This window comes from Mercenaria mercenaria, chromosome 1 (genome assembly GCF_021730395.1).
Source record: "Mercenaria mercenaria strain notata chromosome 1, MADL_Memer_1, whole genome shotgun sequence".
Lineage (NCBI taxonomy): Eukaryota > Metazoa > Mollusca > Bivalvia > Venerida > Veneridae > Mercenaria > Mercenaria mercenaria.
In genome coordinates this window covers 98,443,818-98,466,345 of record NC_069361.1, presented here as the reverse complement: position 1 = coordinate 98,466,345, position 22,528 = coordinate 98,443,818, and the positions used below count along the sequence as shown (strand labels likewise).

The window sequence follows — 22,528 nt, the reverse complement described above, 5'->3', positions numbered from 1 at the left end:
TCTAAGCTCTTTAACAACCTTCAATAAACCTACTTTCTAGTGCTGTATATTTCTATGGGCGCAGCCATTGTTAGTGACGGACTAAATGATACACGTATTCCGATTGGCCTTAGTATACATCGGTAATTCTGATTGGTCGATTTAAGTGACGTAGTGCATATTAATAAGACAGTCTCGGAAAAACCCAGAATATTGACATTAATAGGAGAATCCAAAGCCATTCGCCGGCTGGGCGACTATTTCGGAAAACTGACTCGACCAACTTCAAATCTGGTCGCACTGGGCGAGTGTTAATTTATATCCCTGTTATACGTCCCTTTTTTCAATACGGGTGTATAACAATTTGATTGTTTCTTTTAAATAATCAAAACACGCAATCTGAATGGTGCCAAATCGATTATAAATAAGGGTGGTTTTCAAAATAATGAAGCTTTTTCTTCTCTCTCACCTTACTTTAATTCAGTTCAGTTTTAGAATGTGTTTTGGAGCAAAATATATCCAAATCAATGTACTCAATAAATGTGTGGAATTTTATCTTGATGGCTCAAGCAGTTTTAAAGTTATATTAAATTATATAGCTAATTTTGTCCCCTGTGCACCCAAAAAAGTGTGACATTTTACATGAAGTATAGTTTTCAACTGAGGTTTACTTTTTAAAATCATGCTTTATTGTTACAGCTGTGGCTTTTTAATGTAACTTAAACTCTGCACATTTAAATAAAATACTTCTTTTCTTTACCTACATCTTATTGTTAACACTATTTCACATCTTGTGATGGAACCCTTTTCACGAAAAATAGTGAAAAAAATACTAAATTTAAATGTTGAACACTACAATTTCATAACCCTATTACTTTTCTAAAGTCTTAATGTTTTTCTAAGATCTTTATCCTTTCAGTTGTGAAGACACAGTATGATTTTTTTCTTTAATAAATCGACTTTCTCAGAAACTTGATGAATGTCTATACACCTAAAAATGTCCCCTGTGCACCTTTTCAGTTGTTAAGTGTCAGATATCTTTTATTCTTTAAATAAAATGGGATTTTACTTTATTTTCCTTGAAAGGGAGTAACAACAGATACAAAAGCAGCCTTCAACTTCACATATTACTGACTGTTAAACATTCACAAGGCCAAAAGTGATGTCCCCTGTGCACCCTTTTTATGACATATATCAATTATCATAGCATTACTGTAATTTGTGGTGGCATTTCTTTATTCTTAGCAGTGTGTATGCAAAATTTAGGCATTACTTGATAATTTAGCATTATATAAGAAACCTGGACAATTAAAAATTCATTGTTTGCATTTTTTCCGAAGTTGCCAATTTTCAAGTTTAAAAGTGGAAATATCAATTTTATTGCTTCTTAAGCTCTTAAGTTTACCTAAATATGTAAATGTTCACTAGTAAATATTATGTAGTTAAAAGAATTTTACTTACCATGAACATATTCTATGAATAAATATTTTGATACAATTTGTCCCTGTGCACCCTTTTTAGTAACATTATAAAGTATGTATGAATTTTACTATTCCATTTTATCATGCATGGTATTTTGTCATTTTTCTAATATGAATAAGCAGTTCATTTAAATTAAATGATTTCAGTTTGTTAGGTATGTATAAAGTCACTTATTTTTCATTTAAAGCATTACATTTTGTTGAATTTTCATGGTTTTGTAGTGAAAATTTTCAATTTTGTAGTTATTTTATGGAATAAACTTTTTTTTGATAGTATTTGTCTAAAGTTTATTACCAGTAGTCTTTTTATGAATAGAAAACTAATAATGGATGAATATTACACTGATCTTCAGTATGTGTCCCCTGTGCATCTGTAAAATAACTCAATTTTGAGTAGACAATTCTAGAAATTAGAATTACTGGACATTCTTGAAATTTGGCATAAGGTTTATAAACATGCAACATGTCAGAAAAAAGTTGGTTTTATAATTATATGGTAGTTATTTTGCATTCAGCAACAACTTTTCTAGGTAAAGTTTTATTTTCATGTCAAATTTGTGCAGAAAGGGTGATTTTAAAAACCAATGTCCACAAACATATGATTAAATAAGTTTCAAACCGTACACATACACCCATTACTTATCATTTATGTTGAAAAAATTACTGTTATACATATTTCCTTGTCATAAAACCATGCAACATTTATCACCCACCTTACTGGAAATTCACTGAACTTTCGAATTAAAGGCTGAAATATTTTCTGATTGGCATTTCTCAACACTTCCCCAAAGTTATTTCCTTCAAATTTGAAGTATTTGCTATAATAAAAAATAGATGACCACCATCAGAAATAAGTTTGAATTTTCAACCCCTATGTCACACTTTTGCTTCATTATTTTGAAAACCACCCATAAGGTATGTGAAAAAAAAAAATATATATATATATATAACTGCAACTAGATCTATCATTAAAGCTGATTAATACCCCTAGACGTCACTTTGACGCAGGGAAAGTAAAATGTGATAATGACCTTTGACCTTCAAGACTCACTTTAACCTTAAAACTAATGACCTGGGATCTGCACTCTGCATGTGGGCTTGACGAGGTTCACACTTGGTGCTAGTTTTGTGAAAACTATTAAAAAGTGGTTAAGATATACAGTGGGCACAAATTTAAGCTGATCTTATTAACTATTAGGCTTTCAAGAATCAAAATACTCAAGAAGTAGTATCTTATTATCTCTTACCATGTTTATTGTACCTTCCGTTGTTACTTATCTATCTACTAGAAGATAAACATGCCTTTGAAGAAGGAAACTGATTTGTTTTCAAAGAGTGATCTCTTTAATATTATACATACCACTGCATCGAACAGTTTCACTCTTTTCCCCCCCCCCAAAAAAATAACACAAAGAGGAGGATAACTTACATACTGGTAAGCCAGTAAGAGATCACATGCTACAGCGATGTCTGCCTGTGTAATTCTCTCACCAACAAGGTATGTACGGGTCTTCAGGTAGTTATTTAATACGGTCAGAGACTTCTGAATCTGTTCCTTGGCCTTCTCTGTGTCCTGAATCAAATGTTACCACTTTAGCTATAGGTTTACATTTCACACATGAAAATTTAAAAGTGTTGTAGTCCCATGACTGACAAACAAATCTTTTTGTTTCTTCTTAAATGTAATGTTTTTCTACTTTAATAACTTACCAAGTCTAGAACCCAAGTCATTTTTTAGAAACTGCTTAAAAGCAAAACTTGCAAATTTTGTGTTGAATAATGGTGTAATTTTAAGAAAATAAACTACTTGCCTTATGAGGTCACCTCATGATGTCAAAGACTTGTGTATGGTTTGAATGCAGTTAGGCACATGCTTCAGAAAATAACAATTACACTGTACTCCACAAATACAAAATTAATATCAAAGTTATCATTATGATAATGTGCATGGTATGAAATCTTAAATTATCATCAGTGTTCAGAGAAAATTTTAAGTAGTTATGAAATAACTACATTAGATTCTCTCAAATTTAATTTACCTTCATCTCTTACATGTCTGTTCCTAAAAATCATACAAACATGCCTTATACTGAAGGAGTAGTATAGGGGTATATCTGACAAATTATTGTGATCCATTACACAGTATACTACTAGCAATTCTTGCTAACCTGTTTGTTGAACTGTGTGATTCCCAAGCAGGGAAAGACCCATGTGCATGACGCTGGAAGTATCTCATTGTCGCCAAAGTTTATCCACTGTTGTATACGCGCAGCATCTGCTTGTGTTTTTCCTAACAGCTGTTCATTTCCAACTATATAATAAAAGAAGTACATTCTCAAGAGACATTATAAAATATCATTCAGTTGTTTCAGCAACAGTCTAAGGCATTGTGTGTGTGTGTGTGCGCGTGCGTGCGTGTACATGGAACAGGTCAAGTGAAGATTCACAAAGTGATTAAAGGGAAAAATTAAAGAAACTGCATTTTTCAGGGGGGTTTCTACCAGGAGGGGAAGGGGCCCAGGCCTGTGATTTGGGGAAACAAGAGGGCCAAGATCGCCCTAGGTTGCTCACCTGAGAAACACCATAACAGTGTAAACATGTCTGACCTAGTGATTTCATGGAAACAAATTTTCTTAGTTCCATCATTTGAATTTTCACATGCAATAATTACTGTTTCGATAAAAAACAAGGAGCTGCGTTCAATAAACGCCACTTGATGCCCCCGGTGGCATTCTTGTCGATACAAAGCAACCTAAGTCCAAAACAAGGTCAAGGTCAAACTGAGGTCAGGTGATGTCTGAAGATGAGGAATGGTCACAGGTTACATCTGCATTAGTATCAAGTCATTCTAGTAAGGGGTATTGATGTTAGACTAAATGGTCCTATTTGGTTAACCAAGAGATGGCCCATACAAAGCAACCAAAGTCCAAAACGAGGTCAAGTTCAAGGTCAAACTAAGGTCAGGTGATGTTTGAAGATGAGAAGTCACAGGTTACATCTGCATTAGTATCAAGTCATTCTAGTAAGGGGTACTGATGCTAGACGAAATGGTCCCATTTGATTAACCAAGAGATGGCCCATACAAAGCAACCAAAGTCCAAAACGAGGTCAAGGTCAAGGTCAAACTGAGGTCAGGTGATGTCTGAAGATGAGGAATGGTCAAAGGTTACATCTGCATTAGTATCAAGTCATTCTAGTAAGGGGTATTGATGCTAGATGAAACGGTCCCATTTGGTTAACCAAGAGATGGCCCATACAAAGCAACCCAAGTCAAAAACGAGGTCAAGGTCAAACTGAGGTCAGATGATGTCTGAAGATGAGGAATGGTCACAGGTTACATCTGCATTAGTATCAAGTCATTCTAGTAAGGGGTATTGATGCTAAACAAAACGGTCCCATTTGGTCAACCTTGTACAGACGGACAAACAGGACAATCACTATATGCCTCCTGCATCAGTAGATGCCAGGGGCATAAAAATGTTTTCAAAATGTACAGCTGACTGTCCAAATGTACTGAATCAACAGGCCTCGACCTTAGCGGTGTACCATTGGACCGACGCAACCAAAATGTCGGCAGGTCCACTATCAAAAGTTGGGTAGACCGACGGTCAACCAATTTTCAGTCATGGTCTGCAAATAAAATAAAACCCTTAAAAGTGAAAAATAGGGGGAACAATCGTACCCATATCGGCGAATTTACAAAACAAAAGTTGACTTTGCCTTAAGTACGGCATTCTACAGTTATAAGCATTGACGAGTTAAAGTCAGGATAACACGAATGGACTACTCCACCGATCGGGCGAGTGGTTTTTACGTGGTAACTTTACCAAATTGAGAAATTACATCAGGCAAAATTACCTGGATTGACTGGAATTTACCCGCAAATTCTAAAAATATCAAAATGTCATGCTGGTAATTTTCCATTCCACTAGCATGTGCGCCCTATCGTAATATCTAATTTACATCGCGGTTACTTCTGACACAAAAAACGCGTGTAGTTCATTCATTTTTTAACATAATCGCTTCAAATTTTCAACACCGCTTGAGAACTAATACAGTTTGAATTCTATAACAATTTTTATAAGATATCGACAGGAATGTAGGCAAAATTCTTTAAAAACGATCAAATTTTCATATAATGTTTTGTAAAATTTCCAACAGCGCAATCTTGATTATTTATTTCTTTCTAAAAGTAAATAAACGGTACATACTATAGTAATAAAATTCAGACTTTTGACCAGAAAGTACAAAAAACACAATTAAAAAATCTTAAATAATGAAAAAGTGGCAGCAATTTAAATACATGGAGTAAAACGATTTTTGGCAAACAGATTTCTGTTAGCACGGCAGAATAGGTTACGTGACCTCATGTAAATAGAAATGTGGTTTTGAAATAAAGAAGAAAATGTCGTTGCGGTTTTTAGCAAGTTTTAAATGATTCTGTTACATGTATTTTTGACACAACACTTTGTTAGATATTCTTCTCAAACAATAATGTAAATTCCTTGAGGGCAAATAGGTCACAGAGGTAGGACATCCACTATCATCGTTCACGGTTTGACACATTTACATGTCAGTTTATTCCGGATATTGCACATTCGCTTTTAAAAAAATTAAAGAAAAAACTTTTTTTACTGATTTCTTCTCAACAATTAAAGGAATCGAGAAAGTACGATCAGACAGTGATGTGTCACATGGCGCGAAAACATGACGTAATGCCATGACAATCTCGGGGAAACTATACCGCTTTGATCTCCACTTCAGATGACACAATAACCGACACACTTCTTTTAGCTGTTTGAGGGGGTGTTAACTGATGATGAAAACAAGGCCAATTACTTAGTTTATCATCAGAATAATTACCGATAATTGTTGATGTTTTTTTTTTTTCACTTTCAACACAGGTCGGGAGGATGATGATTACTGTGTCCATATTTTGGGACACTTTTCAAAATAATTATTTTTCGGGATAACAGATTGCTACTGTCTTCCAGTTTAAATTATTTTAGAAATAAGTCCTGTTTCTTTGAGTCATATGAAGTTATGATGTCTACAACATCACAATTTATTTGATAGAATTGGAGGTCCACTAAAGTCTGAGCAGGTCTACTAGATTTTAGCAGTTGGTGGACCTGCTGGCAACTGCTGAAAAAAGTTAAGGTCGAGGCCTGATCAAGCCATTTTTTTGTGTGTATCTTGTATACTGAATGGAGGAGAGTTTATTATCAACACTGAATCACTGAATTTGCATGAACAGTACCTCAGAAGTATTAAATGAAAAATAAGTTTCAGAAAATAGAAATATATTCAAACTGATTGATGAATGTCCGTCTACTACCTGCCATTTTTATGTAGTAAGATACAGCAACATCTTAAAAATCTTTCTTTCACCATGGAGACCATAACTATACTTGTGGTCCAATGCCAATTAATCCCTTGGTTAATTAACAATTTGTTAACAAACAATTTTTTTTGCACTCGCACAAGTTGATAATTAAACAAAAAGTGTAAAAAGACATAACTGCATCAATAACAGGCCAAATACAACTGACTCTGGTGGTAATGGTCAGTGATTTTTTTTGCGCAGATTTGACTCCGAAATTCGGCGTCTTCCCAACTGACAAAAATGGTCAAAATTACCAAAAAAATGCTTAAAAATTCCCAAAAAACGAGATGATTTTTCCCAATTATATTGATTTCTTATGAAAGTTGAACTAAAACAATGCAAATAATCATAAAAATTCCGACTCTAATTATGGTTTATTCGCAGAATTTTGTTGCCAACTCGAAGCGCGTTGTTTACATAAAACGGGTCACGGCATAGTACGGCATTTAGTATGACTTTCATCACGGTCGCTAAACGCTTTTTCATGCGTCAAAATGAGTCAAAAAAAAATGTAAGAAACTTACCTAAATTATCGGAAAACGACGCATAATTCCAAATATTATAAGAAAATAAAACTTAAACACGCCATCGGTACTCACTACTCAGGACATTCGAACATCTTTTGGTAAAGTTAAATAGAAATTAAATTCAAATCAAACGTCAGAAAAGCAAAGTGATCTGTCCAAGAAATCTGAGTCATCACAAAATGACCCTCGATCAGAAATCAATAGAAGCTCATGGTAACCCTAAGCTATATGAGCCATCAGATCCTGTGACATCAGAAAACAAGAAACGCGGCAATGCCACTAAACCAGGTTTTCAACACTTTTCATAAGAATAAACAAGAGTGCCAGAATGTCACAATATACAGGGCCCTCAATCGACTGTTTACCGCCAAATTTCGGCTGCTTCTCCCACTAAAATAGTATTATTTTTTCCCCCTTACAGGGTTAAAAATTCCCCCCTGAATGTCCTGGCCATGCTGAAAAAAAAATGATCAAAATCGGACAAGAAACAGCCAATTTATAGATAATTATCTGTATGTATATCACCAAATATTGCTTTAAAATTGTTTTTACCATAAGCTTAATATAAATATTAATGAAAATTTCTTAAGATATAGGTTGTCTGATAATTCCCCCGTTTGGCAAAATCAAAGCGAAATTCCCCCGCCTGAGGGCTGTGGACCCCTTCCCCCGAAGTTGAGTGAGGGCCCTGAATATACGCCCATCACAGCAAATTTCTTTACTCTAGCACCTGTATTTGCAGATGTAATTTTAATTTTGTGGTTGTTTAGTAATCATTGTAATTCTTTTGTTTTTCTAAGTCCACAAAAAAACTCCTTACCAGGTAGAGATACCTTAAAATACACCTAAAATTAGAAAGTAACAACTATGTTGTACCACAGAAAAGTGGTCTTGGTTTTTCCCTATGGTCAATTATAAAAAAAGTTACAATATAAGCTATTTATAGTAACAACAAAGGGAAGCAATTCTAAAGAAGGGAACTGCGCAAGACACTTCGTCTCATGATGGTGTATAATTGTGCCAAGTTACATCAAAATCCCTCTATGCATGAAGATATGCTCCGGACAAAGTTTTCATTCTTGTATCCTTTGACCTCTAAGTGTGACCTTGACCTTAGACCTAGTGACCTGGTTCTTGCGCATGACACTCCGTCTCATGATGGTGAACAATTGTGCCAACTTTCATCAAAATCCCTCCATGCATGTAGAAGATATGCTAACCCTAACCCTATTTTTAGTAACAATGACCTTGACCTTGATCCCAGAAACCCCAAAATCAATCCAAAGCTACAACTTTATATAAGTTTTCTATACACCAAGTTTCATCATGATAGCTCATTCCTAAGTTAAGTTATTGACCGGAAACCCTTCTTCTATTTTAAGTAACAGTGACCTTGACCTTGACCCCAGAAACCCCAAAATCAATCCCAGCCTTTGTCTTGATATAAGCTACATACATACCAAGTTTTATTCAAATATCTTTACCGAAACAAAAGTTATTGACCGGAAACACCAGTTTGACGCCGCCGCCGCCGCCCGCCCGCCCGCCCTCTACCCCAATCTAATAACTCAGGTTTTAGTTGAAAACCTGGTTAATAACCTGTCTGTCCTCTCTGTTCAACCTCAGTGCATATTTGAATGAAATAAATTTACCTTAAAATAAAACTTTTCAAAATGATTTCTTTATTAAGGTTTTGTTAATTTTTCCCAATTTTGAAGTTTATCGCGCTAAAAATTCCCAACTGAAAAGGCATGGGCTGTTGCCAAAAAAAGTAAAAAAATCACTGATGGTTAATTTTGATTCCCATTCACACTTCTTGCAAAAATCCCACAAGTACCTAAGTAGGCTAAGCATAAATTATGCCAGTGGTGTTTAATTGGCATATATTCAAATCATGCCGACGACTTGCAAATTGTCAACAGTCAGTGATCTTTTTCACTTTTGGGGGAAGGGGGTCGGTGCCCTTTGGAGGGGGAAAAATACGACATAAAACTAAGAAAAGGGAAATTTTCATTTGTGTTGAAATAAACTAGTTTCAAGTTTATTGATAAATTCAGGGCCCACAAGAGCATGTGACATGACATATAACACAATGTGGCGTATCAGGATAAGACATCCATTAGACTACCAAAATTTACAACAGACATTAGGTCCCCTCCTAAATAAGCTGTCGGCGAGTGGCTGTTTTTTTTTTGTTTTTTTTTTTAATTCTGTCAAATGACATTTGCAGTTGCTGTTACATATGACTTGTAACAATGTAAAACAAACTGTAAAGAAAGTGTATGCAATGGACTAGTCCCTTCCCAAAGCATAAAATCAAACCCTGACTGACTAGAAGATGGAAAACTCAGAACTACCCGGCCAAACAAATAGAATGCAAATCATTTACAGACTAACATTCAAAAGCATTGTTGTGCAGAATAATAAGCGTCAAGCCGACTGAATAATAAAGAGCTTCAATGATACTGATTTATCAAGGGAAGTTACTCCAACCAGTGTCAATGTACAGTGATTTTTTTTGCCATTTTGGGAAAAGGTCCGGTACTGGTTGAATTGGGAAAAATGACGGTGTTTTTAACCCAAATTGGGAATTTTAGCGGGTTTTTTACTCAAACTGGGAATTTTTGCAGTAAGTCAATAACATCATTTAGAACTCTTCTTCCTTTAATTCCATGTAAACATCATCCAATAAACATATTAATGAATGGTTGAATGATTTATAGTGAAATGTCCCTTTTTTCATATTCTTGAAATTGTCAACTGTTGGCTGTCTGAGTTCCTGTAAGAGGGGTCTGACCCTCTGTACAGAGTAACATAAGTTTTGAAACTCGATAGTCATTGACTCTTCAGTTTAAATTTTCAAGGGTCAAAATCAGATTTTCAAGAGTCAAGATCAACATTTCTGGGGTCAACCTATACTGAATGCTTCAAAATAAGAGCTGCTTTTACAACAGTGTTCATATTTTTCTTACATGCAGACTTTGTATTGGCTTTTTATTTAGATTGTACTAGAAAAATCTTGTAAGAAATGATGGAAATGTCCGAAAATTACGGTCGCGAAAACGGGTGACAAATATGTAAAACGAAATTTAACATTTTAAATTCTTGATAAAATACCTGTTTCAAGTTGTTGTTTTTTCACCATACCTATTCAGTACTTATAATTTCTACTTATTTACAGCATATAATTTGCTTTGGACCAAACAAAGCCTCGGAAATGATAATAAAATTGCTATAGACTGTAACGGTTGACCGGCTTACGTAATCGTATCGAGGACACAAAATAATGATTTTAATTATCCAATTTGTAGTTATTTTAAGTTGGCAAGACATATTACAATACAACATAAGCTGTATACCGCTAATTAAAGTGGTACAAACACGATACTGTAAGGCTGCATTGTTTATCAATTAACTGTTATACATTTATCAATAGACACCGTTGATAATGACACGGCATTGTGCTAAATACAAACCGCGAGATGATCACGTGTCAGTCGGCGTGTGGCGTGATTGACATCTATCAGTAGCTAATTAACATACGATGCTTCGCCTCCTGCTATACTTCCACTCATGCTGGCAAACAGTATTGAAATTCTCTGGGATTTTGATTGACAAGGGGCAGGACTTTTGAAATTAGACGCATCAAAACAATTTCCGCGAGTCAAACCGACACACGAGGCATATAATGTGTGGGTCAAATACGAGTTTTTCTCGGTTTTTCGTGGGTCAAAACCTGGGACCTCGGGTCTACTGAATGCCCTGGTAAACCGGGCCGTCTTTTTTACGGAAATACTGGCGGGCGGGGTTTATTCTTTAACGTCAGAATGGAAGTTTTTCATTCTCGGCCTCGTGCGTTTTGTAAATTTTTACGATACAATCAGTGTGTCTGGGTCATTTTGGATGAGAATTGGGAAAAAAGATACCTTTTTTCAATTGGGAAAAGGTCCGTTTACCGGACCTTTATAAAGAAGGAACAAATCGCTGATGTAAACAAAATGTGAGATACCGCGGTGAACTGACTTCTGTATGGAAATAAATAAAATAAACTAGTGAATTTTAATTTAATTGGTTGGCTTTTTTCTTATTTTCGGATGGGAATTTTACGCATCGGAAAGGGTAAAAAAACATACCTTTTTGAGGGGAGAATGGGGCTGAATTTCGCGGAATATTTTGGTGAAAAAAAAAAAACGCTGACAGTCCAATGAAAAGTAATTAGTAACAATTGGGCGACTTGATGTTACATTTAGGTGAAGTCTGAAGCACCAGAGCAATGATTTCGCTCAAGTTGCCCACTAGTGTGAGTCCTGATTTATGAATATAATTGGACATTTATAAACTATATGAATGTTAAAAAGGGTCTTACCATAGTGAGCTATTGCATTACTTTCAAAAACACAGTCACCATTACTTGCTTCAAATGCTGGTACCTAAAAATTGAAGAAAAATGGTACACAAGGTTTTCCTTGATACACATCATATTTGACCCAGGGTCTGCTGAAAATACAAATAGGAACACAGGGCAATAGCAATCTAGTGAGTGTTCTTAAGAAAGAACACCAAAATACCTACCACACTGAAGGTTCTGCAAAGCCTTTAATGTTCCTGGGAGATTAAAAAGTCAACCTCATTTACTGATTAATCAACAATGTCTTATCCAGTTAATTTACCAACAATGAATAAATATTGAATTGAATTGAACTGAATTGCTGCTACCTATGGTCCAATTAGTTTCACTCAACCCAGGACATGCTGGTCAGGTGAGTGCCGAGAAAAAAATCTAGCCATTTTATTATAACGAACGCTTCGATGTATGCTGCATGTGAGCTGCAAAAACAAGAGCTGTCTGTTGACAGCACGCTCCACTTTTCGAATTGATGGAAGTAAGGGGTCAAAATATTACCAGAGATTTTCAGACAAAAGAAGGAAAATAGATAAGAAAAACAGTGAATGTACCTGTATTTGTGGATTTGGACAAGTCTTGCACTATATGGCAATGTTAGACCATGATGGTAAGCAAATTTTCAAAGCCATCAGCATGCCCACTCATTTTTAAAATTAAGGGTACATGTACCCCCTACCTTTGCAAAATAGGGGTACATTTCAAAATTTGGGTGTAAACTACATAGCAGATCTGAAATTTTTCTATTTAACTACTGAAATTTGCATATACATGTTTTTATGCAGACTTGTGTCCTGCATTGCAGCAATTCATATGAGAGATAAAATAAGCATTAATTTTTCATCATGTTTTATTCACTGGAATGAAGTTCATGATACATTTATAGGGATTTTTCTAGCAAAGCACTGGATTTATGTAAAAATTATCAAATATGATTTCAAAAATTACGAATTTTCTGGTGATTTAAACCTATGTATGTACTGTACACGAATAACGTTTATCACGTCTACACACTATTATGTGCAAGCAATAAAACCAATAACTTTACAGGACTGTGTACTGTGATTTATCCACCATTATTTTGGTCCTTTGAAGTTTTGACAGAGTGCCCGTCACAAATATCAAAACAATCAGACTGTCAAATTATTTTGACAACGCCGACTCCTAGAGCATGTCTAGTCTAAATAATGAGACCTCGAGTAGACCGATTTTACATTTTGATATTTTACGTTGTCTACCTAGAGGTCTCAACCAGAAACAATCAAAACTGTGGTGGAAACTATGGTCGATTGAAATTACGATTTATCAGTAGACACGATATTTCTTTAGCCCTAACTGCTTACCTGTTGTTTTAAATCATAAATAGTAAATAAAAAACATAAGAACAGGACATATTTATTAAGAATTTCTGTTGTAAAAAATTTAAACCTCTAACGTTTCAATCGTCTTCATGTAATGGCGGTCGGAGGCGTGACCAATGAAAACGCTTCGTGTAGTAATGTGTTTACCGGTGATCGGCCATTTTCCAATATGTAGTAAACTTGTGTTAAACCTTGGCATTTTTTTAACTGCCATAGTTTGAATTTTTCTCAAGAAATCTTGGTAATATATACATCATTGAAAAGGAAAAATTACAGGCTTTCTATGTATGTATTTCTTTTTTTTATCCGTTGCATTATTATAACATAATTCCCGCCCAACGGATTCCATTCAGGGTTTGATCTTAACGCAGTCCCACGATCCGGAGGACACCTATTTTAGCGGAGGGCCTCTGAACTTGGAAGCTGGCTGTCCCATCGGGACAGTAAGTTTTCAGTTCAATATAGCTAAAAAAACTTATCAAAAATACCAAAATGACAGAAAAACCTTGCTTTGAAACGATTTTCGAAGTCGACATCTGTTCTAACCACAGTCTGGATGTTTACTCTCGAATACATACATGTACGTAGACTGGTTCCGCATCCTATAAAATATATAGTGTGAAATCACAGAAGAGACAGCGGGTACCAGTCTAACATGTATGGTACGGTCCGGGTATGGGGTTTTACCATGTAGCCTCGCTTTCGGTTGTCCTATATTTTCGCGATTATTTGTTTACCTGTTAAAAAGTCATGTGGAAATTTATCGATGGCGTTACGGAACCAGCCATTAAAAAGCCAAAAACAAAAGATCAGCGTTTGGAAACACAACGTGATTACGAAAAAAACCAACGTAAGCGTGATTTTCAAAGTTCAATAAATAAAAATAAAAGAAAGATGTATTTGCTTTGGTTATATATGTTTACTGAATCTTTTTAAACAGTGTTAACAATCGATAAAATCACTGAAAATGGGAGGGATTCCTGAAATCAGGGAGGGACAGCTGAATTTGTAAGGAGGAATCCCGCCAGGATTGTTAGAAAAAAAAGTAAGCATCTAACCCTGCCATTGGGTGTTACTTACGCAAAGAAGAGGACAGTGCTATCACATTCTTTACCTTTTCTGGTTTGTACTCGGAGGCGGATATCGACAAGTCAAAAAAATATAACGATATTCAACTCTCGAGTACAATTATTTGGACTAAGAGCATGTCGAGTAGGATAGCTCTACTTATTCTTCAAACTGTCGGAATAAAATATGAATTTGCATAGTTTACAAAATTATGTCGCGAAAATATATGGTTTGCAGCTCTGCCTATCTCGCAACACTCGCAGACATCCATGTACGCAGGACAGACCTGGGCAGTGCCGGGAAGCCAATTGAACACCTAGCCTGTTGCCCACTGCAACAGTATATGCTACAAACAGGCTGGGGAACACTCCCGATCGAGCTATAATAGCTCGTTCGGGCTATAATAGCCCCTTCGGGCTATATTACAATGAATGAAAACCTGCTAAATGGCCCGCTTTTCATAGTTATCCGAAATATCGAATAAAACCGGAAACTATGCCACTTATACTTTCAGTATGGAACCTAAAACAGTAACTTTTTTCAACATTCAGCCCCGACGGGAATGAGAAATATTGGGTTAAAAAACACAGATTTTGAGAATTACCAACGAAAATGTCCCGTTTCTGCATAAAAATACGATTTCTGTAGGAGATCTTTTCGCACACTGCAACTCTTCAATTTTGGAGGAAATTCCGCTTGAAGGTTACGTAAATAAATGTTTTGATTAAACGAATTCTTTTGTTTTTCTTAATTAATGTACAGTGGGTGCTCATATGTTTTAAAATTTAATTTTACAATATGTAAAATCGGATATTTTAAAAAAAAATAAATAAATATATTTTCAAGCTTATATGTCACGTGATGTTTTTTGCACGAGTATTTCGTTGTTCCTGTATCTGTAAACATCACAGAGGGCAATTGCTGGAATATAATATTATGGCTGTAAGTTGTACTTTAATCTTTGAAATATTTTTATATATTACCATTGATATAATATAGCACAGATTATAAAGATATCTATAACATTTCTATTCGTCTTCGTTATCATCTGACTCCTCTTCCATTTCTGAAAAATGAATGAAAATGTCTTAATGCTTAGTCACAATTCATACAACACACTCTTTATATAATGAATGACTGCATAGTTTTGTAAATAAAATGTTACAAAAAGATCTATAATATTTTTTACAATTAGAAAACCAAAGGAAACAACCCAGGCAATAATGTTCATGGCCAACCTTCACGTGCCAAGAATCACCACACGGGACATATCAGTATGGAGTATTTAAATGACCCCCTTAAGAGGTCACAAACTCTAAGTAAAAGAAGGGCTACCATCTTTAGTAAGGTAATAAAGTATTACCATCATCACTTTCTACATTCGTTGCATTTTCTAGAGCGACCACAACCTCTTTATAAAACATCAGCATATCGTCTTTCTTTTTCACTATGATAAAATAAGATGTATTTAAACATTACAAATCAATAAAACATAACCTTATGTGATATTTCAAAACAATATATCTACCATTATAGTGACAAATAACATTTACTTTTATTTTAACAAAACGTCTTGTTGGCGTAAAAGAATATTAAATCTATTTTCATTTTCTTTCTTTCAGATGGAACAATTATCAAAACTGACCAAGACAGAATTTGTGGTTAGATGGAAAACCCCGACTGGTAGCAGTGGAATTTTCAAGTCAGATGGGAAAGAAGCAAAACATGCAGAAAATGGTACTATTTGAGATTTTTATAGAAAATTTATCTATGACAAACATGTTATCACTTACTTAATATAGTTCAGTATGTTCGGGTCAATTCATTTTAAAACATTTCTTTTTTAAACACTGATTTTAAAACTTTCATAACATGCTTAGATAGTTCGATTATTAAAACTATGAACTTGTGTGTTTGATTTTTATCTCCATTGACTTTAAATAATGATGCCTCACACATTTGAGCTCACCTGAGCAATCCTCAGATGAGTTTTAATGACCGTTCGATGTCCGGCGTCCGTCATCTGTCGTCTGTCTGTCTGTCTGTCTGTCAACATTTAGATTGTGTATTCGATAGAGGCTGTATTTTTCAACTTATCTTCATTAAGTTTTGTCAGAAAATGGGTCAAAAACTTGGTCACTGTGTCAAATCTAACAAAAACCTTATGTATGCAATAGGGGCGGCATTTTACACGGTAGTTTTTTAAGAAATTTGATCAGAATGTTTGTCTGATTGAAATGTAGGAGAAGTATGAATATAGGTCATGTTGGGTCAAAAATTAGGCCAACCGATCAAATGTTATGTACGCAATAGGGGCTGCATTTTACACTGGATATTTATAAAAATTTAGTCAGAATTATTGCATTCATAAATAAAGTAAAGTTAGAATATGGGTCATCTAGGGTCAGAAACTAGGTCACTAGGCAAAATAAAATAAAAAGTATGTGTATTCAATATAGACTGTATTTTTTAATGATCTTCATAAAATTTGCTCAGAATTATTGCTTTCAAATTGGTGAAATAAGGTCAAGTTTGAATATGGTTCATCTGGAGTAAAAAACTAGGTGGTTAGGACAAATGAAAGGAAAATGTTTTGTGCATATATTTGCAGATTATTTAAGACATAAACATCAATTTAGATAATTATATACTACTATAATAAGAACTTTCCGTACAATATGTCCATATATTATACTAAGCTAGCCATATAACTGACGTTACGGCATCAAAGCATGTTTATGAAAAGTGCAGAATAACCTTAAAATTACATTTTTATAGGAGACTTAGCAGTACAGAATGAAACTATGTCAGATCAATCCCCACCATCCTCAGCAGCAGAGCAAGCCCCAACATCAGACATACTACCTGTCAATGATCCTCAACCGGTCTTGGGAAACGAAGAACCTAAATATCCAGAACCTCCAATGGAACCTAAAGTTCAAGATCTGGGCAATAATGATGCCAAGGAATCAAATCTAAATGTGACATTTGCCACAAGAAAAGTGTCGGGAAGAAGAATGATGTATGGCTTAATTGCGAATACAGAAAAGGGTGCGATTATTGGGTCCACACATTATGTGTAGGAATAGTGGTTAAGCGCGACAGTGATCTTGATGATGTTAATTTTTTCTGTCCCGAACACATTCGGAAATTTATGAAATAAATTAATAAGAATAATTTTACCTTTTATCTTCTGCCACTGACCCTCTAAAACGAATGCTTCATCTGTGTGACCGTGGTTTTGTATGTCACTAATAGCCTGTTCAATGATTTCACTTATCTGTAATTTTGTTTTTTTTCTAATGTCGTGAAATTTAGTTCTGTCCAATGGAGTAGTAAAAACGGGCGTTAAGGAAACACCTTTTCCAGGTAATCCTCCTTTGATCAATTCATTGTAATAATCATTTATATTCGTGTTGCATTGTCTCTCAAATGAAACAAGCGTTTTATCTAAATTTTCACCAGATACAGATATATGGCAACTGAAACGATATTACATTTTTTTTATACATTTATTTATTTAAAGTAAGTGTATTATTAAATATTACTGAAAAAAAAAAGAACATAATGATTTTTTATCAATAATTGTTATACTATTGACTTTTTTATTTATTTATAATTGAAACGTTACTCCCGTTTGTTCTTTTATGGAATATTTAAGTAAAATCTGATTATTGACATACATATTATAAATAATCGAATACATTAATTTCTATTAACTCCCTTTATTAATCTACCTATAAAAGTGCATGTGAAATATAAAATTTAACCGTATGATACCTATGCAATTATTCATTACAATATTTTGACAACGATTTCATCATCATGTTTTAAAACATAAAGCGTTATGAATGTTTAATAGGTATATTATATTAAGAAATACTTAATATTGAAAATAACATTATGAATGAAGTATACCTATTTTCATCTGCTGTATTGCTAATATATCCTGAAGCTCGAAGTTTCACACGCCATTCTAATATTTCCTTTTCTATATCTCTCTGATATACCCCTTTAGATTCTTCGTTCATTCCTGTTTCTTTGAAGGTGTTTTCTCTAATCTGTATCAGAAAAAATAAATCAAAAATTTTATATAATGTTATTGATATGTTTTGTAACACTTAAATATTACTAGGATATTTGAATTTTACAAGAAAATGTATATGGAAAATGTGATCTTTATTTCCGTACAATCTGTTTCGCTATATCATTTCTGTTTATAATTAGTAATATTGTCAAGCAATCAAATGACAATATAAAAAAACTGTCTTACCTTATCAAGCAAGTCCAAATTTCTGCAAACTTGCAACCAATGCTGGTGCTGTGGTATTCCAGGTGGCAACCAGCGCTTTGATTTGCCATTAACTGCCTCTAGAACAAAATCACCACCTTCGCCTTTGCTTTCATGGCCAGACACAGAGAAAGATTCAGTTTTTTCCAAAAACTCTTTTACTTCCTGTGGAGCTAATGTTCTTGTTTTAAGGTCTCTGTATACTATTTCCTGGTAATATGTATGATTGAAGCCATAAAATAGTTTAATGAACTTACTTTTACCTGCCATAATAAATTTTGAGTTATTTCTACGAACTCCGGACCTGAAAACAAATACTGCTAAAACGATATTGAAAGTTGCATCGCACAAAAACCGGAAATTTTTGTCTTTACTAATGGATATGTATTGGTACAGTCCAGTGACAGATGGAGTTTGACGTTCATTGGTACAATACTTTATATATGTTGTCAATACTTCATCTACAGTACCTTGAAGAAATATATTAAGAATCATCCATGCTTTGTGATGATCTGTACAACTCTTGCAACAGATCAGGGCACGCGGCGAACGATATCCTAACATTTTGGCTAAGTCTTGTAGACATACATCCCATAAAAGTTTGAAACAAGCCTTTACTGCATTCATTTCCATATGACCATGTCCAGGTATGAGGAGGATATCACGTAATTCTTCATGCTTTTCTATAAGCCTTGAGCCCAAAACGTACGGCAGGCCATCACAACCAGCACATATCCATTGCCTGTTACCAAGACTCTGGTTATGTAAATGCTATATAGAATATAAAAATATCCATGCTGATCACAAATTATGCATAAGTAAAAAATATCAATGCATTAAATACAAAACATTCATCCGTTGTATTATGGTAGTAATTCATATTCAAAAAGGTTATATCTTATTATCATATAAATGTTATAATATCTTATTATTTCATAAAGGCCTCATTATAGTACAGAACAAACATTTCTTTCAATAGACGTCATAAGACCTATATGAAATACGTTATGACACCTTTTCAAAACAACCTAAAGAGACGGAAAAGACGTCTTCAAAAATGAAGTAAAAGACGTCCATATGCAAAAACACGTATTTAAAACGTCTATAAAAGAATTGTATGCACCATTAAAAAACTACTAAAAAGACGACATAAATACCAAAAAGAACTTTTTTTCCTGCAATTATTACCTGAAGTACTTTTTTTCACTGATTCATATGAGCATGGGTTACACATAACTGGTTCTCCGACTGAAATTGTAGGTTTTTCATGCAGGTGTTGACTTGGGACCCATGCATATGGATCTTCTGATGCATTTTTTATTCGTGGTCCAATGAAACCTACATAATGGTTAATTAAGATATATATTTTGTCATAAAATACTATTTTAACCATATTTAGAGAAAATAGAAACATTAAACATATCAAAGGTATATATTAAAGTCATTCACTCTCATTTATCAGAATGTATACCATAATTTTCAATAATATGAATAATAACAAAGCACACATATTTCTTGACTACTTTTTCATTGTATCATTACTATAAGTATAGCTTTCCGTCAATTATGAAACATTGGGGTTAATTACATTGATATATGGTTCCCTGCTTCACGCATGCTAAATACAACAGTAAGAGTGAACCAACTATTAAGGTTATAACACACTAAATAGTAGTTCTTCTTTATTCTATATAATATGGATCTGTTTTCAATGGCCACAGCACACACCAGGACCGATTTTAAATGTCTGTTACTTACATTTTCTTGAAGAATATTGTCAGTGCGAAATCAAAATTAAAAGAAAATTACATGTAAACTTTGATGCAAAAGAAATAATTTCAGTCAAACTCACAAAATACAGAATCAGCTAGAAAATCAAACGCCAAATTATAGTGGTGGTGTATGATCTAAGTTTCAATGTATTGCACTTTTTATAATTACACTTTTCACTTAATAGTACTATTTTTAATGATGTGACAAGCTTACCATAAATTTTTTCCTGCACCTCATCATAATTTCGCCTTTCAGTAATGACCTTTTCTAGTCTTTCTGCCAGAAAACTGTTGCGTATACTATCGAAATTACGTTCGTCCCTTTTCAGCGCTTCCATAAATCTTTCTATAGTGGCATTGTCATTTGGTACATATAGCCATTGTCTGGGACTATTATTAGCATCATTCTGTATGGAGTTGCTAATTTTGGAAAAATGTTTAATACCATGGTAATAACAGAGGCGGTGGTCTTATGCCCAAATGTAACACGCCAGTTTCTGGCAATTGTCTGGTTGTTATCAAAAAAAGATATAATGTCACCTTGAGTATTTGTTTGTAACGGTTGTGAAGCTACTGAATTCAACCATTTTTTTAAAGTATTGTAGCTGCCGCAAGGGTGCTGTCGGCTGTTCATTTGGCCCAATAAGTTTGCTACCACTTATGTAATACGCAATCAGATTATTACAAAAAGGGAAGGGGGCAACATAAGTCAGCCTCCTGGCTTTATACACACTATCAACTGCACTGGCAATACATGCTTCCTTTTTAATATTTTTTGCAGATAAACACCCTGCTGATGACATCAAAAAACGAATCAACACATTGTTTCTCTGTTGTAGCCATTTTGAGATAGAAAAAGAGGTCAAATTAGGCGGGGTTTTATAATCAGAAGTTGTATTGAGAACATCTATGTCAATATCCTTGCATATACGTGAACCTATTGCCTCAGCAATGTCACCAATCTCATTGTTACTTAAATCCCCCGAAGAAATAGCTGTTATAATGTCACCTAGAAAGCCATTCTTTCTTTTACAACTTTCTTCAGGGATAAGAGTTTCTTGCACAAAGTCAATACATTTTTGGCATATAGCAGTACAATTTCTTGGTACTAGGTCTTTCGTTTTCATAAAATTCAAAATATCTGCTTTTACTTTCTTATTACTTATTTTATGGAGGTAACTTGATTCACCACCGCTAAATTTACTATGTTCTCTACATGAACAAGAGCCTGGCATCTTCAATGCTTTTCAAGGTTATTCATATAAACAAACCCGTGCATTCTGGGGTATCATATAAAACAAACGAATTATTTTTTACTATATTAGTATATATTTACATGTTAACCTGTAGAGTAAAGCAAGCTTTCTTTTTAGCTTAAAATACGTTGCAATCAACATTTGGCCAGTCCCTGTACACTAATTAATTAAAACAAAAGATTTTCGTTTAAATTGATCAAAAATGTAGGTAACCGTCAAGCGGATCTCCTCCAAAATTAAAGAGTTGCAGTGTGCGGAAAGATCTCCTACAGAAATCGTATTTTTATGCAGAAACGGGACATTTTCGTAGGTAATTCTCAAAATCTGTGTTTTTTAACCCAATATTTCTCATTCCCGTCGGGGCTGAATGTTGAAAAAAGTTACTGTTTTAGGTTCCATACTGAAAGTATAAGTGGCATAGTTTCCGGTTTTATTCGATATTTCGGATAACTATGAAAAGCGGGCCATTTAGCAGGTTTTCATTCATTGTAATATAGCCCGAAGGGGCTATTATAGCCCGAACGAGCTATTATAGCTCGATCGGGAGTGTTCCCCAGCCTGACAAAAGCGAAATGAATTGGCGCTATCTCTAATGTGCGGATAAACGCCTACTGACTATCGCATGTTTATAAGGTAAGCAACTGACTCTTGTACCGAATTTTATGTAAAATTGCAGAAAATTGCATCATATCCTTTTTGAAAATGCGGATGATTATACCTTTCCTACTGGGAACTTTGCTAGAAAATCTGGTGATTTATTCGTCTCGCCGAACTTAAAGCTGGTGTCTACTGTGACTTTTGCACCACTGTATTCAGCAGCAATCAGAGCTTTGAAAGCTCTGAAGTTTCCAGGGTATGTGTACAGTTTCTGAAAAAAGAAAGACGAAAATGAAGGGCACTGTTTATTTGTTTCAAAATTATTTTAAATGTAGATCATATGAAAATCCAGATTGATGGCAGAATTACACAGATTAACTTGGATTTATATGGATTGCCACGCAAACT

At 34.4% G+C, this 22,528-nt stretch overlaps 1 protein-coding gene across 1 annotated transcript in view; it reads right to left on the bottom strand.

Moving 5' to 3' along the window:
* Window positions 1–22,528, bottom strand: part of LOC123529258 (elongation factor 1-gamma-like) — a 30,437-nt gene that overhangs the window by 7,797 nt on the left and 112 nt on the right. The window contains exons 2-5 of the mRNA XM_045309515.2: window positions 22,242–22,391; window positions 11,740–11,803; window positions 3,629–3,771; window positions 2,890–3,033 (exon numbers count right to left, since the gene is read on the bottom strand). Coding sequence (XP_045165450.2) covers window positions 2,890–3,033; window positions 3,629–3,771; window positions 11,740–11,803; window positions 22,242–22,391 — 501 coding nt within the window. The remainder of the gene's footprint in view (window positions 1–2,889; window positions 3,034–3,628; window positions 3,772–11,739; window positions 11,804–22,241; window positions 22,392–22,528) is intronic.